The sequence below is a fragment of the Herpailurus yagouaroundi genome, unplaced genomic scaffold (genome assembly GCF_014898765.1).
Source record: "Herpailurus yagouaroundi ecotype Mexico unplaced genomic scaffold, PumYag 196, whole genome shotgun sequence".
Classification (NCBI taxonomy): domain Eukaryota; kingdom Metazoa; phylum Chordata; class Mammalia; order Carnivora; family Felidae; genus Herpailurus; species Herpailurus yagouaroundi.
Window position 1 is genome coordinate 1,213,789 of NW_024412427.1, and position 13,865 is coordinate 1,227,653.

Genomic DNA, 13,865 nt, shown 5'->3' on the forward strand with positions numbered 1-13,865 from the left:
TCCTTGGAGCTCCATGGTCTGGGGATTTCAGGAGGAGGAGCACCGCCTGCCTTGCAGGAGGTGTCAGGAAGCCTCTGGAGGAATGAGGTCCTGAGGCTGAGGCTCCATCATTCGCCCAGGAAGGAAAGGAAATCCAGCCGGGAGTGGCTGGGATTGGCTGGAACCTAGAAGGACTGTGCCATGGGGTAGAGGGTGGGGCAAGGAGCAGACACGTGGAGAGCGAGCAAAGACCAGGTCGAGTAGGGCCTTAGTCTTTTTCCCAAGCAGAGTTGAAGGGTTGAATTGGGATGGTGACATAACCAGGCTGGCATTTAGAAACCTCACACTAGCAGGTGTGTATGTTTCGTGGGGGTATATGAGGGAGGAGAGTAGAGGGGGAGGTGGTGAGGAGGGAGGCATCTGGAAAGAGGGCTGACTCCCTGTTCCCACGCAGGGACGTGGGTGAGAGAGAGCTGGCTGGGGGTGGGGGTGGGAACTGGGGAAGTGAGCCGAGGATCTGGGTGCAAGGGAGGCCATTTTATCAGTTGTCAAAACCAAGGGAAAACCAGACCACAGTGAAGGGAATAAAATGAGAAATCAGAAGTCAGGTGTGAAAGGCTTGATAATTCTGAGCGTGAACGTCAGAGTCCCCAGCCTCCACTCTACCATTAAGCAATCTGTGATCTTGAGCAATTCACTTAACTTCGATTTACTTTGATTTGCTCATCTGGATGTGAGGCCTGAACGAGCTCATATATATATATACAGCTCTTAGCAGGGTGCCTGGCACTTGGTAAGCACCCCGCTCACAGCGGGTTCTCTTACCCGTGAACAGGATCCAAAGGTGAGAGAATTCAAGAAGTGAGCTCTGAGCACTTGCAAAGTTGAGCGATCGGCTGCTCTGAACAGCCCGCCAGACTTCACCTTGCAGAACCAGCTCCTGCCTGCTGGCCGTTTCCCTGGTCGTGGCCCCACCGCCACGGAGGGACTCGGGCAGGAGGGACGACGCTCCGGCCCGCTGCCTGCGAGGGATGCGGCGTGCACGGGTCCCACGCATGCTTGTCCACATTCCTGAGCAGCTGTGTTGGACGCCATCCTCTGCATGCGTGGGAGCGAGGGTCCCCTTCTGACGGAAATTTAATGAATCTCGAGGCTTGTTAATTGCCAGAGTAGGATTAGTTCAGCTCATTTCTGGACAAACCTTGGGACAAGCAAAGATTCCACTATAGAAGACAATTCAGGGTCAAGACTCAGGACTTCAGTGGTTCTCTACAAAACAGTTAATGCGTGCTCACTGAAGTCCAAGGAGCTCACTGAGTCAGGCCAGAGAGCGTAAGCCTCAATTTACTCAGCAGTCAAATAAGACTCCAGGTAAAAGCTCTGAAGCTGACTCCTCAGACTGGGGCTGTACTTGCATAAGCCCGTTGCTGGCTGGAGTGATTACCTTCCTGCTGTGATGTCTCTAAGTTTGAGAAAGGGGGATTAAAGTGAATGAGAACCGTATCACATTATCTTTAGCCTCTTCTCAAAGTGGTTTTATGAATTATGGAGAGAGGAGAGGAGGAAGGAAGACGGAGAGCCGGGTAGGGTAGGGAGGAATTGGAGCGGCAGAGGGAGGGGGCACAGAGAAGGGAAGAGGCTCGGAGAGGGGCAAAACAAGACATGTGGAGGGGACCAAGGGGACCCTGCGCGATGAGACACTGGTGGGGGTGGGCGGGTAGCTAAGGTTGGAGAAGGAGGAGCGGCAGTCAGTTTGGGATGGAGGTGAGCACTGAGCCTGAGCCGAGAGCCCGGGAGCTCGAGACAGCCGCAGACAGCCCCTGCTCGGAGGAGGTGGGGGCCTCGGCACTCGCTCCAGTGAGAGGTCAGGAGCAGCACCGTCCGCAGAACCTTGCGCAGCATGAACGTGCCGTCCGGAATGGTGGCCACTAGCCGCGTGTGGCTACTGAGCCCCGGCAACGTGTCTAGTTGTGACTGGGGAGCCAAATTTGTCATCTTCTAAAATTTCAGTTAAAACACCCACACGTGGCTGTGGCTGCCGCGTTGAGCTGGGCAGATCTAGAGGAATGAAGAGCACCCGGGAGTCACATGCCGGGGAGAGGAAGTCTAGAGCAGTGCCGTCACGTAGAAATGACAGTGAGAGCCACTGATTTCGTTTTAAATGCTGTAGTCGCAGCATTAATAAAGGAATACGGGAAGTCAATTTCAACGGTAGATTCGGTTTAACCCAATATATCCAAAATACTATGCGTTCAACGTGTAATCGATAGAAAACGACTAATGAAATATTTTTTTTCTTTTTTCACGCTAAGGCGCTGAGATCTAGCGTACATTTTAACATTCACAGCACATCTCAGTTTGGACCAGCCGTGTTTCCAGTGTTCAATGGACATCACAGGCCTAAGACATTGATCTCGAGCCAGAGTAGGCTCTCGAGTTAGCAGTGCTGTCTGCTAGGACTTTCTGTGCTAATGGCACTGTTTTATATCTACTCTTCTCATTGGGTGGTAGCCACTAGCCACATACGCCCGTCGAGCTTAAAATGGGGCTGGTGTGACCAAAGACCGAATTTTTACCTCAAATTAATTTTAACTGATGGAAACACATGTGGCGAGGGGCTACCATATTGGACAGCAGAGCTCCAGAGACATAGGGCTAGACTGAGTGAGAGAACATAGAGGACACAGAGGTAGTGTGTGGGGGGAACTGGGCAGGAGTCTCATTTGGGTGAGGAGAGACCAAGAACAACTGGATTCAAGATGGCGGGTAAGACAGAGGAGGAGCGAGAAATACAGGGGAGCGAGTGAGAAAGGGCAGCCATTGGGAGAGTGAGAGCCGGACCGTAGGAGACAAGAACATCGAGAGGCATTGGTCAACCCAAGGGACACAGGGAGAGGTACCATGCAAGAAAAAGGTGGGGCATGAGGAAAGGAGAAGTGGGGTGGGTGTCAGATGGACGAAGGGAGGTAGTGATGGACTGAGAGGGCATGGTGGAGGTCATGGGAAGAGAGGGGACAGGACAGAACACAGGGGATATAGGGAGGAGGGCATATAGAGAATGACAGGAGAGAAGGTGGTGGGAGTGTTGGGCGTAGACAAGGAGCATTAGGTGCCCTCCTTGTGGAGGCGTCTCCGTACCATTTGAAGAAAATGACCTTTCCTAAAGCCTGTACTTGGTGAGGCCATCCACACCATTGTGTTTTTCTAAAGAAAGACAGAGTGGAGTCCTCTACACGCTGTCCCTCATCTCGGATTGAGTGCCCAACTGGGGGAAAGTCCCACTGCTGAGCCCTACTTCATAATCTTTTTTTAAATAAGTTTTAGCCTACTTATTTTGAGAGAGGGAGAGAGCATGTCTGTGTGAGTGGGGGAGGGGCAGAGAGAGAATCCCATGCAGGCTCCGCACTGTCAGCGCGGAGCCCTGCAAAGGGCTTGAACTCACAAACTGTGGGATCATGCCCGGAGCTGAAACCGGGAGTCAGCAGCTTAACCGACTGAGCCACCCAGGCGCCCCGACCTGCATCGTAATCTTAGCCGGGTAGCCTCCCTCATCTTTGGCGTGGCTGGGTACAGCCTCCACCCTTGGTTCCACTTTCCCTGCCCAGGGGAATGCAGAGAAAGAGACTGTGCCCTTTGGGCCTGCAGTGAATCATTTCACCCTGAATCAAGCCCTTTCATGCTCCATCCCTTCCAGAACACGAAGTCTCGAAGTTCTGAGTGTAAGAGGGAAACCCTGTTCCCTGCCCGGCATACTTTCTTTTTCACCAGCATGGATGTGACCCTCCCGCAGAAGAAAATCAGTTCAGCCCTCTGCCCCCTGCCTTTACTTTTTACAGCATGTGATCCGAGGGAACCGCCCGATCAAAACTGAGATGGCCCATCAGCTGTATGTCCTGCAAGTCCTGACCTTTAACCTTCTGGAAGAAAGGATGATGACCAAGATGGACCCCAATGACCAGGTAAGTGCTCAGTGGGACAGAGCTCTCCTGGCTTAAATCATGTATTGTTTGATGTGGTACCTTCCACCATTAGGCCATGCATTGAGCACCTACTGTTGTGCCAGGGACGGTGTTTGATTGTGTCTGCAGAAATGGCTTGTGTTGCCCTGGGAAACCTGGCTCTGCCTCCCTGCGATCGCTTCCCTCTGGGTGACTCTCTGGGCCAAGCCCACCTCTGTCCTGCCAAGGTAGAGGTGATGCCTTCTCGGGGATTGATCGGGGCCCGAGTTCCGTGCAGAAAAGTCCGACCTGCTCTTTCTTTTCCTTGCTTCCCTGGGTTAGCTGATTCACCTGCTGACTGTCTGTTTGACTTCTCAGGCTCAAAGAGACATTATATTTGAACTGAGGAGGATCGCATTTGATGCAGAGTCTGACCCTAGCAACGTCCCCGGGAGTGGGACTGAAAAACGCAAAGCCATGTACACCAAGGACTACAAAATGCTGGGGTTTACAGTAAGTTTCCCAAAGCACGGATCTTGGTAGGCGTTCTCCCCTGATAGGAGGTCAGAGGGCCCACCCTCACAGAGCCCTGAGAAGCCCCCCTTCATAATGGAGGTCCTGGAACAGATGACATCGAGAGGCTGGTGGGGGCGGGGGGCTGATGCTTGGTTTGCCTTGGTGACGGCAGGTTACACATTTCTGTGCAGCATCTGGCCCCGGGGAACGAATCTCTCTGTTGGAAGGCCCAGGAGGTCAGTCACATAGACAAAGAGAGGACCTCTCACCGCAGCAGCTAGGTTCTTTGAAATGCAAGAGTGGCTATTTTGTGATTGGACACAAAGCCCGAGGATGAAGTTCATTCAATTAAATACTCACCGTGCACCTGCCTCCTCGGGGCACGGCGTGCTGGGCTCTGGGGAGACGGGATGAGTCCGCACAGTCAGGGTCAGGAGCTCCCAGTCTCGTAGAGATGGCGGGAAGGAAGGAGGTGAGCACAAGAGCTAGTGTCATCGAGGGGAGGGCAGCAGGGCTTCCCCGCCAGTGGCTCCGCACACGTGAGGCTACCGAGTCTCAAATTGGGTTTCTTTATTTCCCCAGAACCACATCAACCCAGCGATGGACTTTACCCAGACTCCTCCTGGAATGCTGGCCTTGGACAACATGCTGTACTTGGCTAAAGTCCATCAGGACACCTACATCCGGGTAAAGGCTGGGGGCCAGCTGGCTCAGCCCCGCTACATCTCTTGCCTCCCTAATCCCCCCTCCCTCTGTCCTCACAGATCGTCTTGGAGAACAGCAGCCGAGAGGACAAACACGAGTGCCCCTTCGGCCGCAGCGCCATTGAGCTCACCAAGATGCTCTGTGAGATCCTGCAGGTTGGGGAACTGCGTAAGTCCCCGCCGCTTCACTCTTCTATCAGACGTTCCAAACTCAGGAGCCTTGGGGGACTCGAGGTTACAAGGTCAGCGGTCGATAGGACTGGACAATTACTGTGCGTAGTTCTGGTAATCGGTGTGTGAGCTGTGATCTGTCCTATCCTCGTCTAAGGGAATCATGGCTGCTGCCTTGTTTGAGCGGGTAATTTGAAGGTGTTCGGAGCTACACCAGCATCCGTTTGCCCCTGTGCGTGAGGCTGGCTGAGCCTCTGAGAGGGCAGCGCCAGACCAAGAAAGCGTCCTGGCGAAGGAAGTCGAGAAAGGCCCGTCTCACACTCTTCATTCGCCCTGGCCTTGCTCTGTTTTGTTCCTCGGGGCCTCGGTGCGCGCGATCCAACATTTCTGAGCGCGAGGACCCAGCTCCACCCTCCTGTTTCTCATCCTCTGTAGCAAACGAGGGCCGTAACGACTACCACCCGATGTTCTTTACCCATGACCGGGCGTTTGAGGAGCTCTTTGGGATCTGCATCCAGCTGTTGAACAAGACCTGGAAGGAGATGAGGGCGACAGCCGAGGACTTCAACAAGGTCAGTGTCCCAGAGCTCTGATGCCCACGGGCTGAGGTGGGCGCGTGACGGTCTGTGACCCCCTGAGCTGGGAAACCGGCTTGGTCAGCGGCCCTGGCTCCCGAGACGGAGCACGAGAGCGCCTCGGGTCCCTCCGCTTGTGCTTCCGCGATAGCCTGGAGCCGGGACCTGCCCCTCAGTGCCCTGGGCCCCTCATTGACCCAGTGGAGCCAGGCCGTGCCCCGCCCGTCTCCCATGGAGGACAGGAAGCCAAGCCTGACAGTAATCGCCGTGGTCTGCCAAACACCCACTACGGGCAGGCACTGGTGTGGCTCTGTAGGCGGGAAACATTGGCGAGAGTGGGGGCGGACCTCCGTGGTGAGCGTGGTCCGGCTACCCGCTCGGTACCGACTCCCGGGGCACACCACGTACCCGCTCTCTGTCGCGCACCGCTGGGCCCTCCGAAGCTAGAATAATCTAGAGACCTCTCATCTCATTGTAAAAAACTGGCAAAGTATAAAGAGGAGAACGTTCTCTGTAATCGCACCACCCAGCGACGACCATTTCCCTGTTTCTCTCTCGTCTTCTTTTCCCCTATAGACTCGGCCCCGCTGAGTGCAGAGCTGTTGGATGTGCGGTGTGATGGCCCTTTTTTGCTTTACCTGTTGTTTTAGGGAAATACCCCATCTTTTGAACCCACCTCAGTGTGCCAGGCGCTGTGCATCCATATAGCATCCATATGGCGCCTCCAGGCAGCATATACCCGAAAATGTGCCTTCCTTTCTCATGTTTTAAAGATGAGTGGGGGGGCGCCTGGGTGGCTCAGTCGGTTGAGCGTCCCGACTTCGGCTCAGGTCATGATCTCACGGTCCGTGAGTTCGAGCCCCGCGTTGGGCTCTGTACTGACAGCTCAGAGCCTGGAGCCTGCTTCGGCTTCTGTGTCTCCCTCTCTCTCTGACCTTCCCCTGTTCATGCTCTGTCTCTCTCTGTCTCAAAAATAAATAAACGTTAAAAAAAATAAAAGATGAGTGGGGGTGGGGGCCTGCGGACCGTAAGCAACTTGCTCCAGGAACAGATTAAGAGATGGGGTCAGGATCTCAGCCCATTTCTCTCCAACTTCAAAACCTGTGCATTTGTCACCATGAGGCACTTGTCCTAAGGGGCCATCTAAGAAGGTGTGCCTTAGAGAGCCAGTACTCCTGTTCACCCAGCGGGTGTCTGTAGGGCCTCCGGGGCGGGGGCAGAGCCGTGGGGCCCGGAACCGGCCTGGCCCCTCACCGGAGGGGGCCAGGCAGACGCCATCCTCCTTTCTTCCCTTCCAGGTCATGCAGGTGGTTCGAGAGCAGATCACTCGAGCTTTGCCCTCCAAACCCAGCTCCTTGGATCAGTTCAAGAGCAAACTGCGTAGCCTGAGCTACTCTGAGATCCTGCGGCTGCGCCAGTCCGAGCGGATGAGTCAGGATGACTTCCAGTCCCCGCCGATCGTGTAAGTGCTGCCGGCTGGGCTGGGGGGAGGCGCCACCAGCCGTGCCGTCCCGTGACCTCCCCTCGCTCCGGTGCGTGTCCACCCAGGGAGCTGAGGGAGAAGATCCAGCCCGAGATCCTTGAGCTGATCAAGCAGCAGCGCCTGAACCGTCTCTGTGAGGGCAGCAGCTTCCGGAAGATTGGGAACCGCCGAAGGCAAGGTGAGGGGGCCTGGGCCCCTGGGCCGGTCCTTACCGCTCAGAGTCAGTGCCCTGGGGAGAGAGCCTGCCGGACAAGGGACAGGTCGTCGTTTTGCCCTCCGTGTGCCCAGGCCCTTCCCGGACCTGTCTTTGGTCACTTGTTTGTCTTCCCGTGTGTTGCAGAACGTTTCTGGTACTGCCGCTTGGCCCTGAACCACAAGGTCCTGCACTATGGTGACTTGGACGACAACCCTCAAGGGGAGGTGACGTTTGAGTCCCTGCAGGAGAAAAGTAGGTTCGCTTCTCTGTTGACGTGTCATAGTAGCTGGACTCCATGTCAGGAGACCTGCGTTTTAGTCCCGGCCGTTTCAGGCCGATTATCTGGTCTTGGGCCGCTTGTCTCTCTGGCCTCCTCTGTCAGAGGTCATCTCTACCTGGCCTACCTCACAGGGCTATTTGGAGAATTCCGTGAGATTCTGATGTGAATGGGCTTTGTAGACTGTCAAGGGTGATACAGGACTATGTTGAAAGGCAGTGTTAACGAGCCGAAGCTCAGAAGCCAGATTGCTGCGTTCAAATCCTAGCTTTGCCGTTAATTCTCATTAACTGCAAGTTAATTCTCACCTCTGCCTTGGTTTCTTGTGCAAAATGGGAATAATAGGCACATTTCCTTTGTGAGGGGATTGAGTGAGTCATGTAAGTAAATCGCTTACAACATTGGCTGTCACGTAGTAAGTGAGCACAGCTATTTGCTCGTGGCATTGTTCTCTTAACCGCTATGCTATGCCGTGGAGGGGGCGTGAGCCTCTGAGGCCCCAGACCTTCGGGGAGACCATCCCAAAGCCCTGAACTGACCCCCAGTCCGATCCGACACAGCCCAGCCAGCCGTGGCCCACGGGAAGGGACCACGGAGGAGGAAACAACACAAGGCTGTTCTCTCTGAGCTGATCAAGCCCTGTGGTCCGGGGGCTGGGGCTTCCCCTCCAGCACTGACGCAGAGACCCATTTACAGCATAAATCTTCCGGACTAACTCTCTTCATTTACCAGTTCCTGTTGCAGACATTAAGGCCATTGTCACAGGGAAAGATTGCCCACACATGAAAGAGAAGAGCGCTCTGAAGCAGAACAAGGTGAGTGGAACGGGTGCCCTGGCCGAGTCACCGTCACTGTGACGCCTGGAGAGTGCAGTCGGCGGTGGCCGCTGTCCGAGCGCACGCTCTTCCGTCCGCTGTCTCCCGCTAAGCTGGTCCTTCAGGTCTTGTTAGGAACAGAACAAGAACAGGCAGAACCCCCGCGTACGCATCCCCCGGCCTCAACAACCTTGGCAGGTCCCAGCTATCCACTTACTATGTTACTTTGAAGAAAATCTCAAGTTATGCCGTTGTTTCCTTTTCAATGTGTAGAATGGATCTGTAAATGATAAGGGCTCTTACCATAATCACCATACCATGATCACACCTAAAAAGAAAGAAAAAGTTGTTATTTAATATCAGATACCCCACAGATGTTTGCGCCGTCTTGCGAATAGCGTAATTTCTCTGTACAAAAACACACAAACGGTGTGTGCACACATATGCACACTCACACCGTTCTGTTCGCTAAATCAGAATCCAAACAGGGTCTGCACATTGTGATTATTCTTTTAAGTTCCTTGATTACCAAGTTCCCCTCTAGCTTTTCCATGTTCGTTTCACTCTTGGCAGTTTTATCAGTGGAAGAAACCGGGTTGCTTGGTTGGTAGCTTCTCCGAGTCTGAAATTTGCTGATTGTCTCCCCATGGTATAGTTTAACTTGTCCCCCCGTCCCAGATCTGGACGTTGGTGGAGAGACCTCGGGGGAGGCTTGATCCAATTCAGGTTTGACCCTTTTTTTTTTGGCAAGACTGCTTCCTAGGTGGCATTATGTTCTATCAAGAGACACACGATGCGCGATGGTCTCTCTTTTTGTGATGTTAGCAGACTGTTAATGCCGAGTGCCTCAATCCACTGGCCAATTAATATTAGCAAACTAACAGTGTTCCAATGCAGTTGTTCCTTTTCATTTATGAGCTGAACTACTTCTCTAAAGAGAAACTTACCATCATCTACTCTTGGTTTCCCAGTGGTCCACTTTATATAAGAAAGGATAAGCGCCTGATTCTTTCCTTTTATAAAAGTACCCACTTTTAAAACAATGAGTTGGTTCTCTGGTATCATCCAACAGTGACCAACTTTGCGTATGTGTTTTGTGGGTGTGTTCCTGTGAACTCTTAGACTTAAGCAGGTGATATTTGTTCCACTCCATTACAGTTATGTTGTCGATGCTTCAATTCCCCCATCTTTGGCCACAATTTGTTACCATTATGGTGGTTTTAAACCGTGAAGACTTGGGGCGCCTGGGGGGCTCAGTCGGTTAAGCGTCCGACTCCGGCTCAGGTCGTGATCTCGTGGTTCGTGAGTTTGAGCCTCACGTCAGACTCTGTGCTGACAGCTCAGAGCCTAGAGCCTGCTTCAGATTCTGTGTCTTCCTCTCTCTGCCCCTCCCCTGCTCACAGTCTCTCTCTCTCTCTCTCTCCCTCTTAAAAATAAAAAACATTGAGAAAAAAAACCTAAAAAAATCAAGATTAAAAAAAACTGTAAAGACTTTCAGTTTGATCACCAACACGTGTAACCGAAGGTGATCTCCAGTCATGGACTCTGACATTCAGGGGTTCTGCGTGTTGGGAAATGACTTTTCTCCATTGTTAGAAGCATCCACATCTTAGGTGTGACTCAGGCGGGGAGTCTTCAGCCACACTTGGGCACGTGCCCTGGGGCCTGACGATACCACATCTGGATCAGCACGTTCAGTGACGGGGCCAAGTGACTAGGACTTTGGCCACGATCTTGGCGTGCTAAGCCCAGGCCATCCCATTGCTCCACGTAACTGAAACCCTTTCTCCTTCAGGAGGTGTTGGAGTTGGCCTTCTCCATCCTGTATGACCCCGATGAGACCTTAAACTTCATCGCGCCTAACAAGTATGAGGTAAGCAGTGTGGAGCCGCTTTGGACAGCCGAGCCCTCTCTGTCTCTTCAGTTGCAGGAGAGGAGTGGGCAGAACAGGGACATCCCCCTAAAGGCAGGGGACCCCAGCATGTCATGAAGGCTTTTTGGCACCGAGATCTGCCAGGCTGGGGTCCATCCATCTGTGCTGGGCTCCCCAGGTTGCTCTTTAGCGACAGTCGTGAGTTGTCATTAGAAAGACAGGGTCACCAGGGGCTAACTTAACCTGTCTGGACTAGGAAAATTCTCCCCGTTTTCAATCTCTGCATGGCCACCTTCCCAAGTGAACCTGACAGATTCTCCCTCGTCAGGGCTGCTGGGCACATGCGGTAGTGGGTCTGGCCTGGGCTCTGAGGCGGGATGGACCCGGTCCTGCTGACGCGGGGCTTGCGGCTCTGCCCACGGCCCCAGAAGACACTGCATGCGCAGTGAGTGACTGGGGTTGAGCCCTGCGTGTCTACTGAGCTCCGGGGGCATCAGAGGGCACTGGAGATGGGGCTTCTGGAAGAGGAGATGCTTAGGCAGGCCCTGAGCTGCCAGTGGAGTTCTGCTGGGAAGAAAGGAAGAAGTAGCAGGTGGGGAGACAAGTGAGCAAAGGCATGGAAAAAGACCTGACAAGTGGAGTTAGAGAGGGACGGGCCGAGAATTCTCTATTATTCCTGCTTATGCCGAGACCCTCAAGTTCAGTTTCTCTAGCCTTATTTTAACATTTGTTGACTGGACTTTTTTTTTTTTTTTTTTAATTTACTTTTTTTGAAACAGAATTGAGATCCTACAGTGATTCCTTCTGTAACCTGTTTTTTTCACCTAATATGTATTGCCCCCGCCATTGCTAATTTCATGGGTAGTTTCAGGTAGCTGACGCCCCAGTACTCAGGTGTCGTTTTGCTGTATCCATTCGTTGCGTTTGTAGAAATCATATTTCGGGGCACCTGGCTGGCTCAGTCAGAGGAGCATACGACTCTTGATCTTGGGGTCATGGGTTTGAGCCCCACATGGGGTGTAGAGATTACTTACATAAGTAAAACTTTTTTTAAAAAAATCATGTTTCAAGGGCACCAGAGTGGCTCAGTCGGTTAAGTGCCTGACTCTTGGTGTGGGCTCAGGTCATGACCTCACAGTTCGTGAGTTTTAGCCCCACATCAGGCTCAGCACTGACAGTGCAGAGCCTGCTTGGGATTCTCTCTCTCTCTCTCTCTCTCTCTCTCTCTCTCTCTCTGCCCCTCCCACACTCTTTCTCTCTCTCAAAGTAAATAAATAAATTTTAAAAACTTCTAAAACAATACTATTTCAAAAAATAAAATAAAAACAAATCATATTTCAGATTATCTCAGGAAGCTTAAGCGTAAACCCCTCATAAAAGCCAAAAGGTGTCCTTGAGAAAGTGAACGATCACCTCCCGATTTGTCTTTGTTATTATCCCGAATCGGTTTTGCCGACACACTAAGTCGTGCCAGAAGAGACCATTATGAGTCCCCTCAGCAAAGGGACCTTGGCAGGACCTCCTGCTGCCCAGGGGCCACCATGTGACGTTTCGCAACTTGCCCCCCACAGTACTGCATCTGGATCGATGGCCTCAGTGCCCTTCTGGGGAAGGACATGTCCAGTGAGCTGACCAAGAGTGACCTGGACACCTTGCTGAGCATGGAAATGAAGCTACGGCTCCTGGACCTGGAGAACATCCAGATTCCCGAAGCCCCACCACCAGTGCCCAAGGAGCCCAGCAGCTATGACTTTGTCTATCACTACGGCTGAGCCTGGAGCCAGACTCCGTGTACCCAGGAAGGGATTTTGGGCCCAGGAGAAACACCTACAGTCTGGTGCCTTGTCTTTTGCTTGTACAGAATCTGTAGTGACCATGGTGGCCAGTAAACGCCAGCCATTCCTCAAACTCACCTCGGACCATCCAGAGCTTCCTCTGGGTCCCTGCCCACTCTAAGTCACGAGGGCGGGGGTGCTCTGCCCCCCCCGTCACCATGGAGCCTGGGATCAGAGCGTGAGGCGTGAACAGCAGACGCTCTTGCCTTCCCGGCCAGGGACTGCTTGCGCTGGAGTTAACAAGAGTCACTCACTCACCTTTTCTTCCTGAGCCTGCTCTCCAGTTGGCTGGATCCCCTTGTGGGCAAGAGCTGGCCCGGGAAAGACTGCCCCGCAGAAGACAGAAGTTCTGGGCGTGTTGAGAGCCTCAGAGAGACTGCCTTTGGGTGACCCGTGCCTGTGTCTCAGATCCAAGTGGAGGCCTCGTCCTTTGCTTGGTAGATGCCTTGCCCTTGCTCTCGTCGCCTTCGTGAGGGCTCACTCCGGCTTCATTCAGTGCCAACGAGCTGCTGCTACTGAGGCTCGGCTCTAACATCTCTGGTCTCCAGAGCCACCAGATCTCTCTTGCCCACACAGTTGTCTGGGCAGAGGGAAAGTTCTCCCTACAAGCTCTCGGTCTCTCATCCTGGCAAGTCAAAGACGTGCGAGCTAAGTCCTGTCCTCTAGTCTCAAAGAACTCTGCAGGGAGAGCCCAGATGAGGCCTGGGCTGAGGCTGGTGAGGCCACTAGAGTCCACTTCCGCCACCCCCCTCCCCGCCCCCCAATTTTCATTTTTTCCTTCCTCGGAGAGAAATCTCCCACCTAACCTGAATTGCGGCCCTCCACTTGGCTTTCCTTTGGCCTCCCTGACCTCAGGAAGTTGGGCCTTCCCTTCCCCCTGCTCCCAGTGTTGTGGTTTCTGCCATTGGCCATGATTTCAGGGAGCTAGCTGAGGCCACAGCTGTGCCAATGGGGCTTCCCTGGTGCTGCGGCACCTATAAACCACGTGCCCAGCCTCTCCCCTTGGACACGTGAACACGGTGGCATTCAGTATTGGTAGCCTGGCATGATAGGTACTGCCCCATGAAGAGTGTACTATATATTTTCTTTACTATAGGCCATACTTATACAGACGTGTATATATATTTATATAAGATCTCCCTATCCTAGGATGCAATGTTGGAGGGAAAATAAAATTGGAGGCTCCCCCTAAAAAAAAAAAAAAAAAAAAAAAAAAAAAACCACTTCCCGTTGTGAGCCAAGAGAGTGACCCGAGAGCAGCCAGGAGCTTCCTGTCGGTAACCATGTTTTCAATAAATACTCTTTCATGTACAAACTGCAGTACCTATTAACAGCCGTGTCTCTGTACTTGCCGTCTGCCCAAGGGAGCTCTCACCTTCACAAGCCTTCATTTCATTGTGTCCGGGAGACTTGGAGAGCTCCAGCTGGAGCCCCCAGCCAGCTTCCAAGGGCCCGCCCCCCTTTTCAACCACTCCGCCCTCCCCGTGCGTGTGCATGCATGCA

At 53.1% G+C, this 13,865-nt stretch overlaps 1 protein-coding gene across 4 annotated transcripts in view; it reads left to right on the forward strand.

Annotated features, from left to right (window-relative positions):
* ELMO2 (engulfment and cell motility 2) overlaps positions 1–13,608 on the forward strand; it is a 39,158-nt gene extending 25,550 nt beyond the window's left edge. For 3 of the 4 annotated variants that reach the window (XM_040446870.1, XM_040446872.1, XM_040446871.1), the window contains 11 exons: positions 3,816–3,938; positions 4,296–4,430; positions 5,016–5,120; positions 5,198–5,306; positions 5,744–5,880; positions 7,182–7,345; positions 7,432–7,544; positions 7,707–7,814; positions 8,572–8,654; positions 10,450–10,527; positions 12,099–13,608. In XM_040446870.1, coding sequence (XP_040302804.1) covers positions 3,816–3,938; positions 4,296–4,430; positions 5,016–5,120; positions 5,198–5,306; positions 5,744–5,880; positions 7,182–7,345; positions 7,432–7,544; positions 7,707–7,814; positions 8,572–8,654; positions 10,450–10,527; positions 12,099–12,299 — 1,356 coding nt within the window. In that variant the 3' untranslated portion in view covers positions 12,300–13,608. Of the gene's footprint in view, positions 1–3,815; positions 3,939–4,295; positions 4,431–5,015; positions 5,121–5,197; positions 5,307–5,743; positions 5,881–7,181; positions 7,346–7,431; positions 7,545–7,706; positions 7,815–8,571; positions 8,655–10,449; positions 10,528–11,306; positions 11,328–12,098 lie in introns of those variants that run through there. The other variant, XM_040446873.1, reaches the window with a different exon arrangement.
* Positions 13,609–13,865: the final 257 nt, after the last annotated feature.